Source organism: Musca vetustissima, unplaced genomic scaffold (assembly GCF_032173495.1).
Source record: "Musca vetustissima isolate MV318-11 ecotype Yass unplaced genomic scaffold, APGP_CSIRO_Mvet_v1 utg4395, whole genome shotgun sequence".
NCBI classification, from domain to species: domain Eukaryota; kingdom Metazoa; phylum Arthropoda; class Insecta; order Diptera; family Muscidae; genus Musca; species Musca vetustissima.
Window position 1 is genome coordinate 336,385 of NW_026885219.1, and position 25,021 is coordinate 361,405.

General features: G+C 30.4%; 1 protein-coding gene across 5 annotated transcripts in view; it reads left to right on the forward strand.

Moving 5' to 3' along the window:
- Positions 1–20,973, forward strand: part of LOC133332360 (microtubule-associated protein Jupiter) — a 201,136-nt gene extending 180,163 nt beyond the window's left edge. For 2 of the 5 annotated variants that reach the window (XM_061540759.1, XM_061540758.1), the window contains 5 exons: positions 13,156–13,286; positions 13,809–13,841; positions 16,364–16,621; positions 17,959–17,979; positions 20,765–20,973. In XM_061540759.1, coding sequence (XP_061396743.1) covers positions 13,156–13,286; positions 13,809–13,841; positions 16,364–16,621; positions 17,959–17,979; positions 20,765–20,901 — 580 coding nt within the window. In that variant the 3' untranslated portion in view covers positions 20,902–20,973. The remainder of the gene's footprint in view (positions 1–13,155; positions 13,287–13,808; positions 13,842–16,363; positions 16,622–17,958; positions 17,980–20,764) is intronic. The other 3 variants (XM_061540760.1, XM_061540761.1, XM_061540762.1) reach the window with 3 other exon arrangements.
- The last annotated feature ends 4,048 nt before the right edge of the window (positions 20,974–25,021 follow it).

Below are 25,021 nucleotides of genomic sequence, written 5' to 3' on the forward strand. Positions count from 1 at the left end.
GGATTTTCAATTTTCGAAAAAAATTTGCTCAATTTTTCATTTTGAGAAAAAATTTCCAAACGTTGTATTTTGTATTTTTGTTTTCTCTGCAAATTAAATTGCATTTTTATATTTTTGAGCACAAAAATTTTTTTCTACGAAAGAAAATTTTAGTCGGATTTTGATTTTGGGTAAAAATGTCCAAAACTTTATTTTATATTACGTTTGTACATATTGAATTGCATTCTCATTAATTTTTTGAACACAAATATGATTATTTCTATCGAAAATTTTTGGTCGGTTTTTGATTCTATGCAATTTTTGGAAGAAACAAATAATTTTGTTTATATATATATATATATATATATATATATATATGGGATTTATAATTCAAATATATATTTTTTCTGTAAAATGTTGTATAATTCATTTATTTATTCAAATTTTGTTCATGTTTTCTTTGTTTGCCCTATGTCCACTTTGAGAGGTGTCCGTTCATTAGATCCTCATTTTTTAGCTTTCTAAATGTTCTTGTGTATCACTTTTATTTCATGTTTTATACTCCCCACTGGAAAGCCAAACAATCACACATATTACGTTTTGAGATTACACAACAGCAAATGTGTCGGAGGAAATATGCCCATAGGCAGGCCGGCTTTCTAACAAACAAAAAATGGAGCACACTTCACAGAAGCGAAAGGATTGCCAAAATGTGATAGTTTTATGGACCAACACACAATCTAAATGGAGTTTTCCCCTCCAAGCTACCAAAATGTTAGGCAATTGTCACCCAGAAAAAAAAAATGAAAACCAAAAAAACCAGCAAAAAACTTAAAAAGGAGCAGTCAAAGTGCTTGGATTTTGCAATATTTATTGCATGTTTAACTCTGGTTCCTTTCCTCTTCTACTATTTCCTCTTGTTGCTCTCCTCACAAACATAGAAAATCTTGTTAGAAATATGAAACTTGTAGTAAAAGTCGTTTCTAGTTGGTACAACAATACATATACGATTTTGGAGGTTAATTTCCATCTCTTTCGCCATCTCTCTATATCTCTCTTTCTATTTATGCAAAAGGACCAAATAATGATTGCCAATGCAATGCAATAAATTCAGGCAGGTGTGGGGATATATATTTTTTTTTTGTTTTGTTTATTTTGGTTTGCCGCCGTTGTTTCCAAACCTTGTGTTGTGTACTTTATTATTGACACATGCAAAACCAAAAAACCGTTACTTTCTTCCTTTCCCAGCCGTACGAACAACAGAAGAGGAAATTGTACCGAGTACATTCTCATTTAGTTTTTGTTTTGTTTGTTTTTTTTTTTTCACATCTCCTCCCTCCTTGTAATCTGGTCTAGGCAGGCTATTGGTCAATTTATGGCCTGGCTGGTTCATATGAAGTTGTATCTCAATAACCCTACCTTGTTTCCAAAAGCGTTTTTTTTTTCTTATTGGAAAATGGACAATCGAACCACAACAACGATTAAAGGAGGAGAAAGGTTTAACTCGCCGTCGTCATGACAAAATAATATCTCTGATTTATGTTGACCATTTAATTGCCACTAAACGAAAAAAAAAAGAAATGGCCATTAGAAAGGTTTTATTTTTTTGGGGAAGCTAAAAACAATTGACATAAAGAATGATTACAATCATGAAAATAACCACAGTTGGTTGTTGTTTGGCAGGCTGGTTATGTGAAATCAATTTGGCGTTTTTGTGTTACAGAGGTGCGGTAATACTTGTACATATTGCCCTTTTAGGAGCCGTAGTTCCATAAAAATTAATTTTTGTTGCATTGTGGAAATACCAAAGAAAATTAATTTTTTTCAAATTTGTTCAAGAAAAAAAAATTAAACTATAACTGCACAATATAGTTATATTTTTTCAAATTTTTTCAAGAAAAAAAGTATATTTTTTAGGAAATTTTTGTGGATTATCATATATCATAATATGGTTTGGTTTTTAAAAAATATTTTTTCTACCAAAATAATGTTGGTCGATTTTTGGTTGGGCAATAGCTGTTCGATTTTTTTTTGTTATTTTTAATTATTTAATAATAAAAATATAAATAAAAATTACATTTTTTGGGCGAAATTATTATTTGTCCAAAAGGAGGACATTTTTAAAGGATAATTTATATATCGTAATTTCTGAATTTTGTGTATTTTTATTGTTGTTGTTTTTTTTTTTTTTTTTTGACCCAAAAAAATTTGCTCGATTTTTAATTTGATCAAATATTTTCAAAAAATTGGTCGATGTTTAATTTGATATTGCGGCAATATTGCCCATTTTGCTACATTGTGGAAATAACAAAAAACAAATGTAGGGGAGAGGGGGCACCTTCTTTCAAGCCTCATAAATTGTTTTTATTTTATAATTTTTGTTTTCTTAAAAATTTTAACTAATAGGTATATATGTAACCTTTACAATGAATATACATATGACATACTTCAAGCTTGATATGAATATTTTATTGCTGTTTTAAAGGAGGAAGTCAAAGTTTTCGAAATATATTGAATTGAATGTTATTATTTGAAAAAAGTTAGATTTTTTGCCATATTATTAAAATTAAAATGGCAAAAATAAATTTTTGGTCGATTTTTAAAGTAGGCGAAATTTGTAATCAAATCCCCTTATCACATCTTCATTACAAATATTTACAGCTTACTTTTAAACATTTAATTTGGGTTACTGTTTAACAAAACTAAACTAACCCACTTTCTTTGCCCCAGCCCAGCAGCCACTCTAACTTTATCTACCTCAATTTTATTCCTATTGCCTTGTTTATTTTCGAACAATTTGTGTATTTTAATTACATTCTTATGTTTGTAAATACTTGTTGTAGTTCTTTCAAAATCCTCTTGTTGTTGTTGTTCTGTCTGTCTGCCATCTAGAACAATTCTACCATTACAAATGTTAAACAAATAACAAACGGTAGATAAACCACCGCCGCCGTAACTCTAAAATAGTTAACCAAGTGTGGCCAAGCAGCCAACTGCTGTGGGTTTTATTGCATTTTTTTAATTAAAATCCATTTGGAAAAGTACAAATGATATACAAACACAATTTCATGTTATCTCTCTCTCCTCAAGCAGAAAGAAAGATACATTTTTCATGCGGATAAAGATGAACATATTTTATGATCCCCACATGGTAGTTTTCTATTTTTTTGTTGTATGCTTGGCAATTTAATAATGGTTTGCTCTAATGGTCTAAATAAATAGAAAGCAATATGTACTAAAATCCATTAAGAATATGCTTTTCTTTGTAAGCCTTATATTTGGTATTCAGCAACATGCAACTCGCAGGAATATATATGTATATATTATTGGCAATATATTCCATAATTTATAAATAAATCTTATTTTTAAATAAAAGTTGCAAATGTTGAATTGCCAATCAGCTGTTTGATGATCTACCTAAACAAATTGCGTATCATAACACAATCAAATAATAACGGACATGTACAGAGACAGGGGCTTTTTCTCCAGGCTCTCTTCTCTCTCTCTCTAATGCTAATTCGACTTTCTTTCAAATAACATTTGTTGGTATTTAAAATGGCAACTCATCACCTCTGGGCGCCATTTAACTGTTTACTGCTGAGCTATCTAAACATAACACTTAAAAATGGAAATGAACAAAGACAAGGGATTTTCTCTCCCTCTTAATACCGTTGTATTGTAAAACACTAACACCAATGAACACATAACAGTCTCTTCTCGGTTTTCTTTAAAATTTGACAACTAAACACCCAATGTAAAAACGCCCTGTGTCCATACGACAGGGCTTTGGAAGAAGACCTTAACACTGTAGGAGGCAAGCATTAAATGCGTCGTTATTATGCAGAAATATTTTAAAAAAGAATATTCTAACGGTAAATATCATTTAAGAGATGATGCATACTCTTGCTAGGAAAACCCAGCATTGAAAAATTTGCCAATTGATTAGAAAATATCAGCGCCAGAATAATTTTTTTAAGAAGTGAGTAAAAAAATGGTCTATTACAGGGCTAAATTTGGCTCTGTTTCTCTTTTGGGAATGTTCTTCGAATTCGAATTTAATAGCGCCATTTAAAATAGAAAAATTATAGGTTAACATTTTTATTTAATTACACAAATTAAAAAAAAAAAAATATTTAAACTCGGAAATACTTTTCAAAATAAGGCGAAAAATAACAGCAAAGAGTAATACGAAAATATTTCATATCTCTCATCTTTTTAGTCAAAACACCAGTAACACCTCTAATTTAGTTTAGAATAAAAAAGGAGAAAAAACAAACTTCGTATTAAAAATGGGTGTATATGTTGTTGGCCGGCCGTCCGTTCTATTTAGGATTTCTTAATCTCTCTCTATCTTTAAAACTTTAAACAATGCCTACCACACTAATGAATGGTTATGGCGTTTGGGGTTTTGTGTTTTTTTGCGGAAAATTATGATTACAAACATGGTACAGTGAATTAAATACAGCGCCGGCCGGCCTTCTCCTCCTCCTCCTCTACTCTCCTTATAACTGAAATTAACTTCCGCACGTTTCTTTAGCAGCATTTCTTTCGTTCAGTGGCTGTTCAGGCCAGTGAATAATGTTTTTTGGTTATGGTATGAAATGCATACCATCAGTCAGTTAGCTAGCCAACAACAACAACTAAAAATCTTGTATTATGTGCGCATAGCTGAAATTAAAGCAAAACGCTCTTTGTGGTATAACTTACAAGTAATTAAACATAATCTTTGCAACAACAATGCATTACTTTTTTTCATTCCATCCATAAATAGTTTTACCGTTTTCGTTTTGGCTTTTGTTTTGCAAATTTACTCTGACTCTGACTTGTGTGTAATTTTCTGTGAAGAAATTTACCCTCCGCCTATTTTGAAAGCATCCTCCTCCCAGCATGTAAAGAATTTAAAGTGTAAGCAATTTTCTATCACGTAGGTAGTTGCCCTTAAAAGGGGAGAGATTTAATAGTAAAGTGAGTAGGCTAGGAGGGCGGTTTTACATTACCTTGAAATATGGCCAAATAAGGGGTCAGTGAAATCTTCACTGGAAAATGCCCAATATTGGCAATTTTTTTCTCATTCTTTACAAAACAAATAGTTCACAAATTATCTCCATGATGATATTAATATCAATATATAAATGTGTAGCTAATCTTGCCTTTATTTAAAAACAACAACAACAAAACTCAAAACAATTTAAACCACAAGTTAATTGCCGGACGCGGGACTTCCTTTTGAAGTTGTACGGACAGAAAAAAAACAAACTTGGCTTATTGTTTATAATTTGTATACATTTTTTTGTTATTGCACTGTCATATAGCCGCCGCTCCACAACTCAATATTAATCCTATCAATTACTCATCCATCCATGAAACCACCACTACCTCTCTATGCTTTCCATATCAAATTCCTTCGCATTATTTCAGCCACAACCGCGCGCCGCCTCACTTCTCTCTATTATTAACTTTCAGTTTCAATTACATTTAACAATTATTAATTATTATAAAATTGTATCATGTTTTTTGTTGCTATTTTCATTGTTGTTGTTGTTTTGGTATTTTAGTAAATACAAATGCCAAGATTTTTTTCTCGTTTTATTTTCCTGTTGTTAACATTTTCTTGCAAAGAAAAAAATAAATGTTAAAATTTTTATTTTATTTTAATTGAGGAAAATTTTTTCCTTTAACAACTGGATATTCAAATTTCAAAAATTTGCCATAAATAAAGGAAATTATTTTTAGTTTAATTAATTTATTTTACATAAATGGATTGTCTTTTGACATTTCCTTGAAAATTATTGATGTAAATCGTGATACAATGCCGTCATGTATGTACGACTTTTGATTAGGTAGCACTGGCCATATATGATTACATATAAAACGGCATGTACACTAGAACTTTTTCACCGGGTTAACCTACTTTATGAGGATTTATTTGACATATATGCAAATGAATTTACAATTGAAACCCACTGGGTTAACGAAATCCGGTTAAATGTAAACGTACTATAATTTTAATTAATTCATTTAAAAAAAGGTAAACGAATTTTATGTTGGCAATACTAAATCAGTTTTTTAATTTGCCTTTGCCCGCCTTTTTTGTTTCATAACTTTCGAATATTTTTGACTTGAGTGGTTTCTGGTATTATTACATTTTTTTCTTGATTTAAAAATTCTCGCGTTTTGTATTGCTTTGATGCATTACGAATTTCAGTTAGGCACCAAACATCAAACAGCTGAGTTGCCATTTTTATCAGCTGTTTATCATTTGTTTATAATTTTCTATTGTCAAATAAATGAGGTTATAAAATCCCTCATTTATTTAATACGTCCGATAAAAATGTCATATCGATTTGTTTATACGCCTGATTTTTTTTTTAATAAAAAATGTATTATTTAATTTGTTTGGTCATTATTTTGTTAGGAATTTAAAACATTTGTTTAATTTTAAGCTCATCATTGCCAACTCAAATGATTTGCCAGCCTTTCCATAAAAGTTTCAATTACCTCGTTCATTCCTTATATTAAAATCACAATAAAAACTGTCAACAAATGCCGCTTACAATTTCCCATGATTTTTGTGTGAATGTGTGTAATCGAGTGAGTGAATTTTTTCTCGTAATTCCAACAGATTTATTCAAATGGTTATTGTATTTTGATAGTTGGCTATTAAAATTTGATTGGCCATTCCGATTTGCCAATAAAAAAATCAATTTATGGAATTACTGGCAATTATGTTGTCATCTTGCATAAAAGTTGCTAAACCAAACTAAGGAAAAAACGGTTTATACTACCATGTAGAAGAAAACAAGAAAAGAAAAAATGTTCCAAGAAAGTCTAGTTTAGCATTCATTAGCTATAATCTTTAAAGTCTTTTAGGCTATTTTTTTCTCTTCTATTTTTTGCTACTCTGGATAATTGAAATTTAATGCCTCCGATTTTTTTCCTCAATTTTTACTATCTCCGAAATATTAACAACATTTTTGTAACTTCATTTAAAGGCCATTAAGGCGTTGCAACAAGTTTCGGTACGGTACTTAGAGGCGTCATTTCTATTTTTTTCTTTTGCTTTAGTTTTGTGTGGGCAGTTTTTCTTGGTTAATGATGATGCCAAGTTGTTGCCGCTGTTACCTTTCATAAATAACATTTGCAATTGGATTTTGATTGATCATTGAGGCTTATCTTATCTAGTTTTAAAAATGTGTTATGTCTAACAACAACAGCTAATAAATTTCCCCAAAATATAAAAATGTTGAAAGTAATTTCTTTAAGCACACTTTCTTTACAACATCTTGTACTAATTATGGTTAGTTAACACTTTGTGGTAATTAGTTATTATAACAGATACACTTTTTGTTGCTATTACAGAAATGTCAATTTATATTTTGTCATTTGGATGTTTTATGTCACTTAATTGTCAATTTTCATGTCGCGTCTTCTTTTACTCATCAAATTGATGAAAGCTACTAATTGCCTAAAAAAATTGTGCCACTATTTGTTGCTGATGTCGTTTATGTTTAAAATCTTACTATTTTAACTTTAAATTGTAGTTGTATTATGTCAGAGGTCATAATATTAATTATATTTTTTTAATTTGAGGCATATAGGTTACGAAAGATTATCATCAGCAGTGTAAAAACGAATTAAATTCGTTTTGACAATGTATGACACACGCCCTTCTTTAAGTTGATGTAATAAAACGCTTAATTTTCTACCTAAATTAATAGCGTAAAGTATTAGTGAAACGCATTAGAAAGAAAATAAATAATGTAAATAGTTATTAACAATATTATTATTTTCTGGTAATAGCTTCCGTAAAAGCTTCCATAACTTTAGATAAATATCCTTTTCGTTATTTTCCCCTTTCCATGGATTTTTTGTTTAAACAAATTTCTCGTGATAATAATACCCACAAATATACCACAACATTTGTGAAAATTGTTGGGTTTTAGTACAAATTATAGATTTGTTATGCTGGATTTTGGCTCCCTGGATTACTTCAAAATGCAACAGTAGTTTTTGTGAGATAATCATGAGATAGTCTACATTAAATTTTATTACCATCCAATAAATGAAAACTGAACCTCCAAATCAACAAGAAGAAGCATACCATTCAACCACTTCAAATTAACATCTGGGTGAAGGAAAAAAATCTGCAGTCAGTCAAGTCACCGTTATTCAACAAAATGTTATTGGAACAAACAAACACAGCTGCTGTGTGCCCGCTCGCTGCTGGGTTGCAGGAGTTTTATTTTTATAGTGATGGCGCAAATATGATTGACTTACGGTTTTATTTTCGATATTTAGAGATATTTTCGAAGAGATTATTATTGAACCGTTTAATAAAATGAAATAATATGCTAAAACGACATGTATTAGTACTTTTTGCAGGGTTAACCTACTTTATGAAGATTTATTTGACAAATTAGTAATGGAACTGACAGTTAAAATCCACTGGGTTAACTTAATCCGGTACAATTTAAAAGTACTATACCTCTCAAACTACAGATGACTGCGGTTTGAGGCATAAGTATAACAGCTGTTTTGTCTCCTACCTAAAATAAAATCGTTTGAAATGCAAATTAACACAATCAGCAGTTTTATAAAGGCTTCTTGAATCCAAAAGTGGTTGGAGACGGCCGAGAGAAATTGTAGTTTGCAAACTCTATGCAAAGAATATGGCCCCTTTGGAGTATACGTATGACAGCTGTGTTTACTACTAATCTAAATCTAAAAGCGTTCGAAAAGCCCAACTAAAACTATCAGCTGATTAATTAAAATTTTCATGAAGTCATGTTTGCGGCGTTTTTAACAACTGCTACCTACTCTAAAAGCGATCGAAATGCAAAATTAAAACAATCAGCTGTTTTATAAGGCTTATTTTACCCAAACGCCTACATCCAACCGCTTTTAGGTGTTTTTGACAGTCGAGATAAATTCCTATTTGGTTCACAATATCATTTATACTCTCTATTCTAAGATTATGACCCGTTTGAGGCATACGTATGACAGCTGTTTTGACTACTACCTAATCTAAAAGCGTTCGACAAGTACAATCCAAACAATCATCTGATCCATTAAACTTTTCACCAAGCCATATTTGCGGTATTTTTAACAACTGTTTGAATTTGAAGTTTGGTTCAGTAGTGACTTGATTTGCATTGGAAAATTTCAACAACGTCAATTCTCAAATTGTAGGCGGAAGAAATAAAGGGTCAACAATAGCCTCCATTTCTTCTCTAATAACTGAATAAAGAATGGTGAAATTAAAAAAATGCCTTTTGTAAATCAAAAGCATGATCTTTCAATAAATATAAACCATATTTCTTCTTTAAAAGTGTTCCGTAATTTTAATCATTTTACTAGATTTTTGTAAATATTTATTATCTACTAGCTTAACTATCTGTAAATCTGTGCTACCTTTTCCAATAGCTTTATAATGCCACAAAAAATAAGCTAAAAATTGGGCGCATATGTATTTTTCATGGAGAATGAAAATAGGGAGAATTGAGAGATTTCAGTTATGTTACTCTGTAAAACACCTTTCAAAATAAACACATGTGCAACCTAACTAAAAGGCGTGGCATATGCTTTGAATATCGTGTAAACTCGACCTTACACATAAGTATATAAAACCGACTTTAATCATTAATAAAAAGTACCTAATTAATAAGCGTATTGTGTTGGGATAATAAACATAGGTTTACATTGAAGTAATTTTAATAAAATAAACCATTTAAATGGAAAATACTTTGATAATACTAAACAAAAATTGATTAAAAAATTAAATAATTATGTAATAATTACATTTAAACCACTTTGTCTGGGAAATACGGTCTCTTCCCCTTGAAATATTTACGAAATTTAAGTAGCAAATTGTTTATAATTGCAAACTGATTCTGGTTCATCACGGTAACCGGTTGCTCATTTGATGCTTTGTCGTTTCTACATCTCTACAAACTTGTAATGCCAACAACAAATGTACCCTGCTGTTGCAAAGTGCCAAAAACCCCAAATGTCAAACATTGCTACCCAGCTAAATGTATTCAAGCCAAAGGAGACTAACAAAAACTGTATAACGGATATCACATGGCTGGCTTAGTAGCTGTAGGTTATCTGCATTAATTCAAGTGATTTCTTGGTCCAGTCATTCAACCATTGGCAATATATTTTTCAAAAATAAAAAAAATCTTTATATTGGCATTGAAGTGTTGCAGATTTTTATTTTTAAGAAGCCAATTGTCTGTCTGGCTCTAATCCATTTGAATCTATAATGGCAGCACTCACAATACCAGCAACAACAAATGGAGCCTCTAATATTAAATGATGATGATGGCTATGAGACAGACTCTGCAAATCAACTACAAAGATGTGTTATTGCTGGTGGTACTTTTTTGATGCAAACTCCTTCGATATTACCATAAAAAGACTCATTGATGGTGGTGGCAGGCAGGCAGACCTGCTGTTGCTGCTTCATTTTCTTCTCCGTCTGCTTCTCTATGACTATTCCATTGAGAAATTGCAGAAATAATTACAATGCAGTTGCACTTTTGCCACCCTTGCCTTTATGATAATGGATTTTGGCGGAGGAACTGGGAGGCAAGCAGATTATACACCACTTTGTTGTTTGATCAATCAGTATATATTATTAGCCTGAGAAGATGTAACTTTTTGTGTAGTGTAGATTGCATGTCAATAGTACATTTTCCATACTGATATTTTGTCTTCTACTTCTGCTTCTTTTTCTTCCAACAAAGTATGCATAATATTTTGTCCATAGATTATGACATGGACGAACTTCTCTTCTTTTTTCAATTAGGGCCAAATGTAATGTTATGACACATGACTAGGGAAAAAACTGTGTAATTGCAAATTACCATTATTATCATCTTAATTGAAGATATAAACAAATCGTGGAATTAGAAAAATTAAGTTTAACAAAATGCAAATATGATTCTCATATAATTCAATTAAAAAAATGGGAAATGTGAATTTCCTTCATCATGTATTGTTTTCATAAAACCCACTTTAATGTAAATATGCTCTGTTTTAGTAAACTAGGTTTAATGTAAACATGTCCTGTTTTAGTAAGCCACTTTGTATGTAAAAATGCCCTGTTTTAAAAAGCCCCTTTATATGTAAACATGTCCTGTTTTTTTAATAAGTCCCTTTATATGTAAACATGCCCTGTTTTAATAAACACCGTTTGATGTAAACATGCCCTGCCTACTCTCTTATTTGGGCGTACCTAATTAAAATGCGTACCTCATTATGTAGTATCTCTTCCGGCCAACGACTGTCACCTTTGCCCTTTCTCTAACATTTGCCAGCATTTTCCCGCTATTTTCATTTTCCTACACATTTGCAGCAATTTTCTCATAATAATATAACAGTTTTTATACAAATATATATTAGAAAAAATTGTCTGTCATTAGTTATTTTACCTGGTCATAATGATTTGACATAACCTTTGGCTTATATACATATAATTCGACAAGACAAAACCCCTCAGAGCATGCATGACTTACAAATTTCTTGCACTAATTAGTATCAGAGGTGATTTAATCAATAAACCATAATTGTTTTATATAAAAATAGAAAAAAAAATCAACTTACACATGTCCACCAGACATGTTTCCAACCAACCAACCCCTACGCATCGCGCCATCACACCTTGTAACCAACTCAACCAACCATCCATTCATAATGAGTATTTCCTCTTCTATCTGTGCACCTTCGTTGTCTCTTCTAAATGAAAATTTTCTTTCACCATAGCTATCAGCTTTACGTGTCGTTTAAATTCTTAATTGTCATGGCTAATATTCTGTGTGTGTGTTTTTTGTGGCTAATATGTCTAAAGCCGCTGGTGGTTACATTCGAGAGGTGTTTAATCACCCAACTAGCAACATGTGTGTGGTTGCGTTTTTTCTTCTTCTCTAATTTTCTTGGACACTTGATGGCGATAAAGATTTCTATCGCCACGGCCGTTAGATAGTTATACACCAAGTCCATATGTATTTTTGTTGTTGGTTATTTTATTATTGCATGTTTGTTAGTAAATTGTAAATTACAATTTAACAGATATTACAGTCAGAGTTTTTTTTCTTCATGTAATTACTTAATGATTATATTTTAATTGCAGCAAGAGGTCAATGGCCTTTTGTTGGAAATTTTATTTTGAACAAAATTAGGAAATAATTAGAAAAAATAAATGTTCAAAATTATGTAATGATTTCCTTCTGAAAGTATTATTTTTAAAGACAATAAAGCAAAAAGTATGAATTAAAAATAGTTACAGGTTTAAAATCGTAAAAACGATCGAATTGTTCATTGTTTATCGATGTCAGCCGATAAAAATTGTCTTTTTTCATTATTAAAACGCATTATTTTCCATAATATGGAGATGTAATAACGCCCAAAAACAGTTTATAGGTGTGAAACCTCCTTTATATCTCTCTTTTGCCTTTAAGCTCAGCATTGCCAAAAATTAAGATTTTATAAACTAAAAGTATGGTTGTCGTGTAATCACGCTCACTCAGCTGCTTAATGGTGAAAAATATATCGTATCTTTCCCTTTTATTTGATAAAACAAAAATTGCAAAAAAAAAAAAGACTATCTAAATTTATGTAATGACCTTCAAGTTGTCTGTTTTATTATACATTTTTATTAATTCGTGATAAATATTTATTTAAATTCTTTATTAATTTTGAGCGTTTATTCACCAATAGCGCACCCCTCGTCTCTCATTAAAAAGTGGAAATATTAAGAACTTGTCCAACTATACGGGAAGATTATTGATTGGAATTTATGAGACACTTGGAAACTTGATAGCTATTAAAAAGTGGATGAACGGTTAGGAAGATGCCAAAACAGTTAACTGAAAATAAAATCAAGTTATTGCTAATTAACTTAGGCTATGACGATACTAGCTACTAGTATTAAGCCATATTTATGTTCATAACTTTTTTTATTTTTAAGTGGATATGCCTGGTATTTAAAAAACAGTCATTGAGAGCAAGCCACTGGCTGTAAAAAAATAACGATTAAAATTTATACGTCTTCATAAGATTACTGGTTGGGGATTTCATTGCTTCTAAACAGTTTACATTGATTTATTTTTGTATTTTAATTTATTTAATCAAACTTGAAAATAATCTAATCTATTTTTTTTATTTTGTTTTTAGGGTTTTGAGACCACCAGGTGGTGGCACCAGCGACATTTTCGGAGGTGACTTGCCACAAACTCCACGCAATGTCAAAAATCACATGCAATCAAACATATTCTCTTGTGAAAAGGACAATGTTAAAAATAACGGTAAGAATACCAAATAAAAGTAGATTTAAAATCAATTAATAAAAATTTAAAATTTTTTGTAACACATTTATATGGCTATTTATACATATTTATTATAAAATAATGCTTCTTTTTTAATTATACGTTGTAAAATGTATTTCAACAAAATAAGGCTTTTTGTCATCAACAAAAATGAAAACCTTGCCATATATTAATTTTTATTATTAAGTGTAAATACAAATATTTTGCTTGTCTTTTTTAGTTACAGATTTTATTATTATTTTTGTTTTTATAATTTAAATTTTGTATTATTATTATTATTTTAGTCCATACAGTATTCTTTGAAAAAAAGAAAAAGCAATTCATTAAGAATTTCTTTGTCTTATTTTCTTCTTCTTCTATTTTTTTTCATTCTCTTTTTTACCAAAACGAAAAAAACAACCATTTCTTGTGTTCCTTTCTTTTTTGGTGGATATCCATACTAAAAACAAAAATATATATTTAAAAAAAAAACAAACAAACGAAACAACATTAAATGTGCAGTACGACAAGGAGCTCACAGATTCTATTTCATCGGTATTGTTATTGTTGTTGTTTAGATATAAATTGTCTTGTTTCAATTTATTTAATTTTTTGTTTTTGTTTCATTGTTAATATGTTGTTGTTTGTTAAAGTTGTTTTATTACCACCAATGCAGAATCCGCCCTTTTTATAAGACACACCCACGTTTAACCCTTAGATGGAACACCATGTTGGCTTAGCCCTTTGTCCTAAAGGGGAAACACATACGAGTATTCAGGCCTAACCTGTTAAATCTGCTTTGTATGAAATTGTAAATTTATAAAGGAACATCAGGGTCAAACTGCATTTTGGACGCGGTTCTCCTTTATTCTTTTACAAGAAAATAATCCAACTTAACATGCCAAGCCTAAAATCCTTTTATGTGTTTCCCCCATTAAGATATGTATTTTTTTGTAATTAAATTTGGTGAAATAAGTATCACCTCCTCCGCACACACATACACGGCAAATATCAGACAGCAATAAAATCACTTAACAAATCTAATTGCAATTACAACAACACTGCTCTTTCTTACACTGCAATCCTTGAACAGAATTATTGCCCCCCAACTCCACTCACAATTAATAACATTAAGAGCTAAGCTGCTGCTAAACTAGAACCTCTTTAGCAGTTTTTGTTTTGCAAAAATGTAAATAATACTTTACAAATTATTTATTAGAATTATATAATGTAGCCATCATGTGTTTTCTTACTGCATATCTCAACATATTATAGAAGATTGTGTCAAAATAAAATTAAGGCTGGGGTGTATTCACGGCCAAATTGTAATTAGCAATGTGGATCACCATTCCATACGGTTTTCTACGTTACAGTGTAATAAAGACTACACTGCGGCAAAATAAAAACAATGATGTAGTGTAATCATGGCCCGAACATTAATTTGCGAACACAGGAGTCAGTCAAAGTTTTGTTTTCATATCCCTTACAAGTTTCTATTAGAAATAAACTAAAAAAGGACCCTAAAATGAAAGTGAACTTTAAGTGTAATCACGACCAAGAATTATACTAAGGTTATTAAGGTGTGAAGCTTCCAGGTTTTCAGCTCGTCATTTCACACTGCTCATTACAAAGTAATGGATGTGTGTACAGTATCAGAACAAAAGAAAGCTTAAATCGTGTAATCACAACAGTTAACCGATCATGTGTACCTCTCGTAATACATTACTGTATTCCCTTACGCAGTTAGACTGAAAAAGTAACTGCATCGAAAATGTAATTACGGCATTTGTTAATTTTTTTTTACTTTGAGAGCCTTCTCATGGTTGTCTCTATCTTATTCCCATTACAATATATAAAAAGTACAGCTTAAGTGTAAACACGCACCAAACTATTTTACACTATCTCTCTCGTCTTTCCCTCACTCCTTGTAATAAGATGACACTTAAAATATATTATATGGGAAGGTTAATTAGAAAAAAATACACAAAAACCCCCAGAATTGAAAAATTTCTCACACAAGAAGAATTAAAATACATTATTAGTTGCATACTTTCAGGCTCCGTATAAAAATTTTATCTCAAAACATAAAATTTCAACACAAGGCCCAGGAAGAATTTATTTTAGATACAATAATGCTCTTCGGACTTGCCAAAAACCCTATTTTAGTTCAAGCAGGTATCCAACACAGCCATAAAGCAAAGATCGATTCCATAAACCACAATACATCAACTACTCTAAAAATTTTAAAACCATTTCCTCAGAAGATTTGGCAGAAATTCTATTCATATTTTTATGTGGGAATTCTTTAAATTAAAACTTGAATTTGAAGACAGAGGAGGAATGAAAAATCGCATAGAAAACCCACATTTGTTATTTCCGACTTTCTAGCCAAAAAAAGTTCGTCTCGAAAATCCATATTTTTTATCTGCCAAATTTCAAAATTCTTGAGCTATATCACGTAAGCCACAACATCATATCTCAATCCTTTAATCAGGTTGGGTCTGTGTGGTGATGGTGTAGCGGTGAGAGGGGGGAAATATTGAACCAAAAATAGAGGTGAAAATTTTCAATTTTTTAATTTAATCTTGTGGTAGTTTAGTGGAATATATAATTTCCAATTTCATCTAAAGGAAATTATAAAAAAATGGGTTTGATGATGTATGGGATCCCATAGACGATTCTAAGTGTTTATCAGTAAACTTAAATCTATTTGTTCTTTCACTGAGTTAAATTTTACAGAATTTTATACTTATTTTTTATTCCATATCTTGTGTTTTGAAATCTCAAAATTCCCAATCAAAATCAATAATTGAAATTTTATTAAAAATTACACATTAAAATATAAACACCATTTTCCAATGCCAATTTTGACTAATAAAAATAACAATAATACACTTTGTTGTTATTTGTAGTATCTAGTTTATACTTCCTAGATTTTAATTAACCAACATTTTCTTCTTAAACAAATTTTTATTAACCATTTAATTTCTGTTTTTTTTTTTAATAAATAAACAACAATTCATAACTAATAATTTCCATTTTTTTCTCCATTTCCCTTCCAAAAACCCCTAATGCAGGTGAACAACCACGTCGCGCTCAAAAGAATGTTGACTCATATCAACGTCTATTCGGTGAACCTGAGCGTGTTGTTACTCCTGCCAAAAATCACATGAGAAGCAACATTCCATTCGGTGCTAACAATGAAGCGGCTCAAACTTTGATCACCAATGGCAATGGTCATCATTACAATGGCAAAAGTTCATCTGTATCTTCGGCCTCGTCATCGGTCTCGTCGTCAACTGAAAATCTCAAGATGAATGGTTACTCCAAAACAGGTGAGAAGAAATGGCGATTTTTTCATTTATTCAAATTGTATATTTCCTTGTAGAAATTTTTAAGAATTTCCGTTTGAATGGCATTTTGCATAATTTCTTTTTTAATTTATTTTTTTCATAAATTTTTATTGTTTATTTAATTTGTTTTTGTTTTAATTTATTTATTGTTGTTAGTTTCTATAATTGTAAAATTATTGCTTTTGTTTATTGTTTGTTTATTTAATAATTATTTGGGCGGGGCATCGTCATCATCATCAGCAGCATTGTTGTGGAAAATTAGTTTTTCATTGTGAAATGTTGAGGAAAATCTTTGGAATTTGTTGTTGTTCGTAATCACTACCGTCAATAATTCAAGGAAATAATAAAGGTCATAGTGGCGAATTATGACATTGTAGTACCTAGTACCCTATACTAAGGCTAAATATCTACTACTTTTTTCATATAACTTCTTAAACGTTAAAAGACGTAGAATTTTAAATTCTTGAAATTAAAATCTTCAGATTTTGCAAAACAAAAACAATGACAATTTATATAAAATGATTATTTATTACCAACAACTCCTCCGGAACTCAAATTTCCATTTAATATTATTCCGAAGGAGAATGCAGCAAATCTCCCGATTTTTTTCATTATAGGACATCTTGGATTTTGTATATAAATTGAAACCTTGCGAAAATTAGACAGTAGATTTGTCGTTTCATCAACTCAATTCCCTGACATATAAGCGTTGTTAGTATAAGAATATAATAAAAGTTGCATACTTTCGGGAGGCATCCTTATATTTTCTTAATTTTTCCACATGGCGGAAACTTCTGTTCCTCTCCCCTTCTTATTATTACAAGCGTGGATTTGCATTATGAGAGACCAGATGGAACACTGCGAGACAGACAGAGAGTGTTCCTATATAGGAGCTAGAAATCTTCAATTTTTGAAAATATGTTCCTTTAAGTCACATACCTTTAACGGACTTTAGTCACAGGAATTTCAGCTAGTTTGATTTCCAATAAAAGATTTCCATAACCAGTCTTTGTCACCGATTTCGAGTGGATTTGTCTGTAGGGCAGTTTTCCTCTTTCAAACTCCGTCATTGGTTAAAGTAGTTTTTTAAATATTTTTTAATTTCAATCACATTTACTTTGTTTTTTTTATCAGTCAAAAATAGTTTTCAATGAAGTAGAATTGTGTCAAATATTTTTAAAAAAGATAATTATATTAAAAAATATTACATATCTTCACGCTTCTTTATAAAAACAACAAAACAACTTTCTTTTAAAATCTTCTTTTCTGCACGCTGCAAACTTTTTTGTTTTAACAAAAAAAAAAAAAAAAAACAATAGTTTATCATCGCAAAATGAGTAGTAAGTAAATGACAATTATACATATATCCCTATAAAAAATAATCCTAAATTCCCCCCAAAATCCTCCCATCCTATTCTCCCATATTTTCTAGAAACAGAAAACAATGATTTTAATTGCCCACCATCGCCAACCAAATCTTTTCAATCTTCGCAAGAGAGTAATGTCGTGGAACCACACATTGTGTCGCCGAATTTCAATTGTGATACACAAACTCCTAGAGGTTTTCAAAATTCTTCAGAACAATGTTTAAATGACAGCAATTTCTCTGCAGATTTGGGTATTTCCCATCTTGCCAGCCAAACAAGCTCATCTACGTGTTGTAATCCAGAAAATCCATATTCTTTAACAACTAAATTTCAAAATTCTATCAGCGATGATTCAAATTCCCGCAAATTTCAATGTGGCAGTGTCTTGGAATGTGTGGATATGTGTAATGCCACAAAGGCAACAGCTTCAGCACGCAATCCTTTAATTGGTTTGGGTCTGTGTGGTGATGGTGTCGGTGGCTGGAAGCCAATTAAACCAAAAACACGTAGAGGTGAAATGTTTTCATATTTGTTATTTCCTTAAATTTTGAGTACTAAGGAATGGCTTATTCTAGAAAGGTCAGATAGGTGCAATATCTTTAGAAATACTTTATACATACTTCAGAATTGAGATAGTTCCCACAGGAGTGCAATAAGAGTTTGTTTAATAATACCACACTAGTTTCCCGAAACTCTTCTCGTGGAAGACCAGAAAGTCTTTTCATGGAAAGTCGGACATATACCTGGTGATATACTTATAAAATATCAAAGGGACTTCAATTAAACCAAAAACACGAAGAGATGAAAAGTTTTACCTTTTATAAATTGCTATGGAATGGCGTCTTCTAGAAAGGTCAAATAATGCAAGATCATTAGAAATACCCAAAAACTATTTTTTTATAGAAGATTTGAGAAACTTCTCACAGGATACGAGAAAATTTTGCCTAGTTTCCCGAAACTATTCTCGTAAAATATATGAAAATCTTTTCATGGAAAATCGGACATATACTGGTTTATCTACTTATAAAATATCGATAGGGACTTCTGATAGAAGAGAAGGCCAGAAAATAGGCTTAATTTGTTTTCTTCAGAAAGGCCAAAAGATCACAGATGAACTTCAAATAGATATTAAGAATGTGGTTTCGAAGGATTTGAGTAGGACTTCCAATGGGACTAGAGGTTTGATATGAGAAGACTCCTATTTATAGATGTACTGAAGCTCTGAAAGTATTTATCAATTAAATTCGGAAATGTTCATTCAAATTAAAAGATCTGTATTACTTTTCCCCCCAAAGAAGATCTGCAGGTATTCCTCCTTCCAGAGAAGATGGTATTCTCATGGAACACCACAAAATATTTTAGAAGACAAACTTTTTTTATCAGCAATTATTCCAATAGAAGTCGAAATAATTCCTCTGAGATATTCAATTAGTAAAAAAGTGTCAGTCGGCGTCGCCGACAGATTTATAACCTCATTCTATGGTTTGCGGAGAAGGTTTTCGGAGTTACACACATGTTTTATTATTCGCTTTATATATGGTGCAAAGTTTGGTTCAAATCGGACATACCATTAGCCTGATATTGTATTAAAAAAATATTGAAAAATTTTGACCCTTTGTGAGGGATGTACTAGAAGGAGTGGACCAATTTCTCCCACCTTCCTACTTTATATAGGCTTTGTAATGATAATAAGTTGTGCAAAGTTTGGTTCAAATCGGACATACCATTAGCCTGAAATTGTATTAAAAAATATTGAAAAATGTTGACCCTTTGTGAGGGTCATGTACTAGAAGGAGTGGACCAATGGGTCCCACCTTCCTACTTTATATAGACTTTGTAAAGATAATAGGTTGTGCAAAGTTTGGTTCAAATACCATAGTCCGTTCGCATGATATTATAAAATTATTTTTTTGCACAATTTTTGACCATTTTGTGTAGACCGATATTCCCCATCTTCGATCTTGAACTAAGTTTGGAAGAAATAATAAGATGTGCAAAGTTTGGATGAAATCGATTATTCCCCTGGAGAGTTATCGTGCGCATCTGCTGGCCCGATGGACAACGAACGGATGGACATTTGTAAATCGACTCCAAATTTTCTGAAACGGATTTGGTCAAAAGAAAAATGGGGTTTAAAATCAATATTTCGATGAGACTCTTTTTCACCGTATCAAAGTGTATATATCCTCATTAGCTATAAGACTGAGGGCATAAAAATAAAATACTAACATGTCTTATTATAAAGTATCAGGACATATTCCCATAAAAATCTGAAATATTATAAGATAGTGTTGTTATCGAAAACCAGGTTATTTCAGAAAACCAAAAAGTTTGCTATCAGAAGGTTATACGAATTTGAGAAGACCAAAAAAATGTTTTTCTGAGAATCCCGGAAGGAAGTTTTTATGACATTTTTCGTTGAAACCTCACAATATTCTCTTTCACAATGTCTTCATAAAGAAGATCAAAAATATTTTATTTTCATAGAAGACTAAATGGTCCTCCGGAAGACCTCACGCATCTTATACAATTCCAAAATATATTTGAAAGGTCACATATCCCAAAGGCTTTTATAAGAAGGCCTCCGTTTTCTGAAGAGCCATGTTTCCATAATATTCCCCTTATATTTCCTCATCTTTCTCCCCCTCCTTGCATATTATATAAATATTTAAATTAATATCATTATTATATATATAAATATTTTTTTTATATTTTAACTTAAACCTTTTTATTAATCAATTTCTTTTCTCCCTACCAGATGGTAATCCTGTCACCGGTGAAGGTTATACCAAGAACAATGATTTCTCAAATCATACACCCAGCTTGAATGGTGCCAATCAAGTCATCAATAAAAATCGTATTCCCCCCGGTGGTTTCTCTTCGGGTCTCTGGTAAATTGTGTCTCCAGTGTGTCTTGTTTGCGTTATAAACAACTAAATTTAGGATTAACAACTCTCTCCACATCTCTCTCCTGTACAATAACATCTTACAAAAGCAATCAACGACAACAAAATGTCAAAAAATAAGGATTTTCTACAGCAGCAAAAACAAAAAAATACAACTGGGAGAGAGGAAAACAAAATTATAAGAGAGAAAATTAAAAATTTTAAGAGAAACTCGAACAACAACAACAACAATAATAATAACTGAAAATAATAACCAATCCAATAATAATAATTTGCTGCATCTTCACAAAAAAGGAAAATCATCATATATTTTTTTTTGAAAATAATAACAACAACAACTCAGAAAAAAAGCAAAATCCAAAAGTAAACTTTTTAAAAACACGATTAATAACAACTAAAAAGGGAATAACAAAACAAACTCTAGGACACAAACCGTCACAAAAAAAAAAGAAAACAATTTTAAAAACCAAGAAAATATTCAGCAAAACTTAAATGAAAAGGGAAAGCATTTATCACACTAGTAAACCGCCTCTCATATACATAAATCAACCGGGTAAAGGAAATAATGGAATCATCTAGAAAACTCCCTTTACTTCAGGATCATTTTAAAGCGCAGCATTTTATCATCATCTCATCACATCTCCCCCTCCCCCTCGAAGGAATACATCAAACGTTACTAGCAACAGAGAAAGCAACATTTCGGAGAATACAAAAACATAAATAAAAAATATATCACAAAATTGTTTTTTATGCAGTTTTTAGCATAAAATTATATAATTTTAAACGAAACTAACAGCAAAATAATATGAATATATGAACTCAACAAAACGACAAAATTACTATATTTTAAAGAAAAAAACATACATACATACAATAACAACAACTGATGCTTCAATATACTAAACAACAACAACCATAAAAAGTAACTAATTCTGAAAAAAAAAACGACGAAAGAAAAACATTTTGCAAAAACCCACAACAAAACAAAATCGAAACATATAAACGAATTTCTTTTGTATTAGCCATTATTAATACAAAAGGAACATATTTTGCAAAATTGTGTTTTCTTTCGCAAAAAGAAATTGTTGTAATGACTCTAAATTGCAATTGCTTTCTAAATTCCCCAAAACAAATCGCCTTTTCTTTCATTTTGTTGAATTATTTGTGGCCTTTCTAAAATTTTTGGTGTTTTTTTTTAGATTTTCAAAAAAAAAATAATTACACATGTTTGGTTTTTAACAACAATATATGATTTTCTCTTAAATAAAAACAAAAAGACACCAAATCCATCATTAAAACTCATTACAACATTAAAAAAAGAACATAACATTACATAATTCACTCATCTCACATATGCATTATATTCATTTTTAATTAAAAGAAAATATATTACATTATATTTTGCTTGTATTTTGAATATGTTTTTAACAAATCAACCCATCATAAACTTTTGTCCCATTACTTATACTACATATATTTTTATTATATTTCTTTAATATATATACTATATTATTATAATAATAATGATAATCATTTAATCTTAATTATTACTTTTTTACATGAAAAAAATTTTGTAATGGATTTCTTCATTTAAGTTAATTTGTAATTGTCCCCGCAAAAAATTGTCGTCGTATTTGCTCATACATACAAAAAATATGTACTTTTTTCCAAATTTCAGTTCTGTTTCCCTCTTTTTGTTTGCTATAACAAAATTTGTACGAATAACGTAACGTAAATTTTGTCATTAGTTTTTTGAAAACTACTAAAATTTAAAAATTGAAATGTTAGGAACAATAATAATTATATATCCATACATATACCATATACCACCCCCACTTATCATCATAAATACACACCCCCTCTAAAAAAATGGAAGAAAAATTCAAACACACTCAATTGTAAAAATTTAAGCAGTAATTTAAAAACAAAATAAAAGTTTAATAAACAAAAATTTTCTTATATAAAAAATAAAAATTATTTGTTTTATTCAATATTTAAAAGGACTGGAAAAAGTAAGTATAATTTATATAATTTTTCTGTGTTTTGAAGATCAAAGCCAAGCCGAAAATATATAATAAATAATATTTCAATCGATATAATTCATAAAAACGCCAAATTGACAACACTTTTTGGCCATTTCTCAAATCGTAAATACAAAAAACCATTAAATTGACAACACTATTCATTTTTAATTAAAATTTGTTCAAGCTTGTATTCTTCTTTATATAAACGTTATATTAGAAAGATGGAGTAATATTCCTTAAAAAACACTAACTTGACATTATTCGCGTTTAATAAAAAACGCTAAATTGACAACAATGTTTGATAGAGTTTCAGTTCAGTTCAAAATTCAACCGTATTACCATGCCAACAGAAATGCGAAGAATATTCCTTAAAAAGCGCTAACTTGACATTATTCGCGTTTAATAAAAAACGCTAAATTGACAACACTGTTCAAGTGAGTTTCGGTTCAATTCAAAATTCAACCGAATTACCAGGCAAACAGAAATGCGAAGTAGGTGTATTTTACCCACTGAACCTCAAAACCCAAAGCATACTTTCAGGCGCTAAAATATGTCATGACGCCACATGGTGCGTTTTTACACTCTACACACTTTTGCAAAGCATACGCTCACGGCGTATTTTACGAATGTCAGCGTTTGTATTAAGCTTTTATAAAACGATGTAATTTTATTATAGAAAATATTTGTTTTTGTAACAAAATACATAATTATGTGTACATAAATGTTATTAATAAATAAATATTTATATAATATTCTTTTTAAATTTTATTACTATCATCTTGAACACCATTGACACTAGTTGTAGCCTCTTTAGTTTTTGGTTCTGGGGCAATTGGAGATTCCAATTCTATGGTCACTGGGCCATCGTTTTGTATATGAACCTGCATATAAGCTCCAAATTTTCCATCTAAAAATGAAAAAAAGATTAGTTTTAAAAATTTATATATTTTTTATAGATTCTAATTTATTCTACCAAGGTACTAAATAATGGAAGGAAAGAGGTTTAAAACTGCTGGGAATTTTCAGTAATTATTATGAAAATGGGTCATTTGGAATGTATGTTGCAGGTACTACTTGGACTTTTTTAATTTCAGTTCTTTGTATATATATCGACAGTATGTTATTATCTAATAATAATAACTATATGTAGATGAATCTATGGTTATGGCATGGAGGCCGATTGGCTTTACTTTACTTTTTCACAAACATTGCTTTACAGCCTGTTTTTGTAAAATTCCAAAGGAACGAATTCGAGTGACTTACGACCAAACATTTATTTATGTTTATAAAGGTTTTCCGATTCAAAACAAAAATAAATTTTTCAAAACCAAGGAGTTTGGTCGTAAGTCACTAGAATTCGTTCGTTTGGAATTTTACAAAAACAGGCTGTTAATTAACTTCGATTTTTAGATTTTAAAAAACATACAATTATTTAAAAAATGCATTTTGAGCTCTTTAAGGATGCAGATCTTCTTGCATTAGGCATTTAGATAATGATCAATAACACATAAACAACTGAAATAATATTTTGCTGTTACCCTCAAGTATATGTCAAGCTTTCTGATTACAAGTTCCATACCAACTAAGCTGAAAAATATGTCCAAGACTATGTAAGAAATTGAATACACTGTATAAAGAAAGCCATTGGAACTCGAATATCATAATAATTCTTTTTCCAAATGATTTCCCATCTTTCTCAATTTATTTTAATTCTAATGGTTTCCTATATTGAAATCTTCTATATATTTTAAATTACAAAGTAGTGAAAAGTTTAACGAAATTCTACTTACCCTTTATTTTTGTGGCATCATATGACTTGCCCAAACGTTCCAGAAACGTTTGATATAATTGCTGAGCTTTGTCGCCTTGCATGGCCAAATGGAAATCTGGCTTATTTCCCTTCAGTCGATGGTACAGGGTAAATTGTGAAACACACAATATTTCCAATTTTTCATCTTGTACACTTTTTTGCCAGCGTTTTCCAGCGGTATCTTCAAATAAACGTAATGCGAGTAATTTGCGAGTTCTACGAAAAATGGGAATGGTATTTAGTAGAGTAAAATTTAGACAAAATTTTTATAAGAC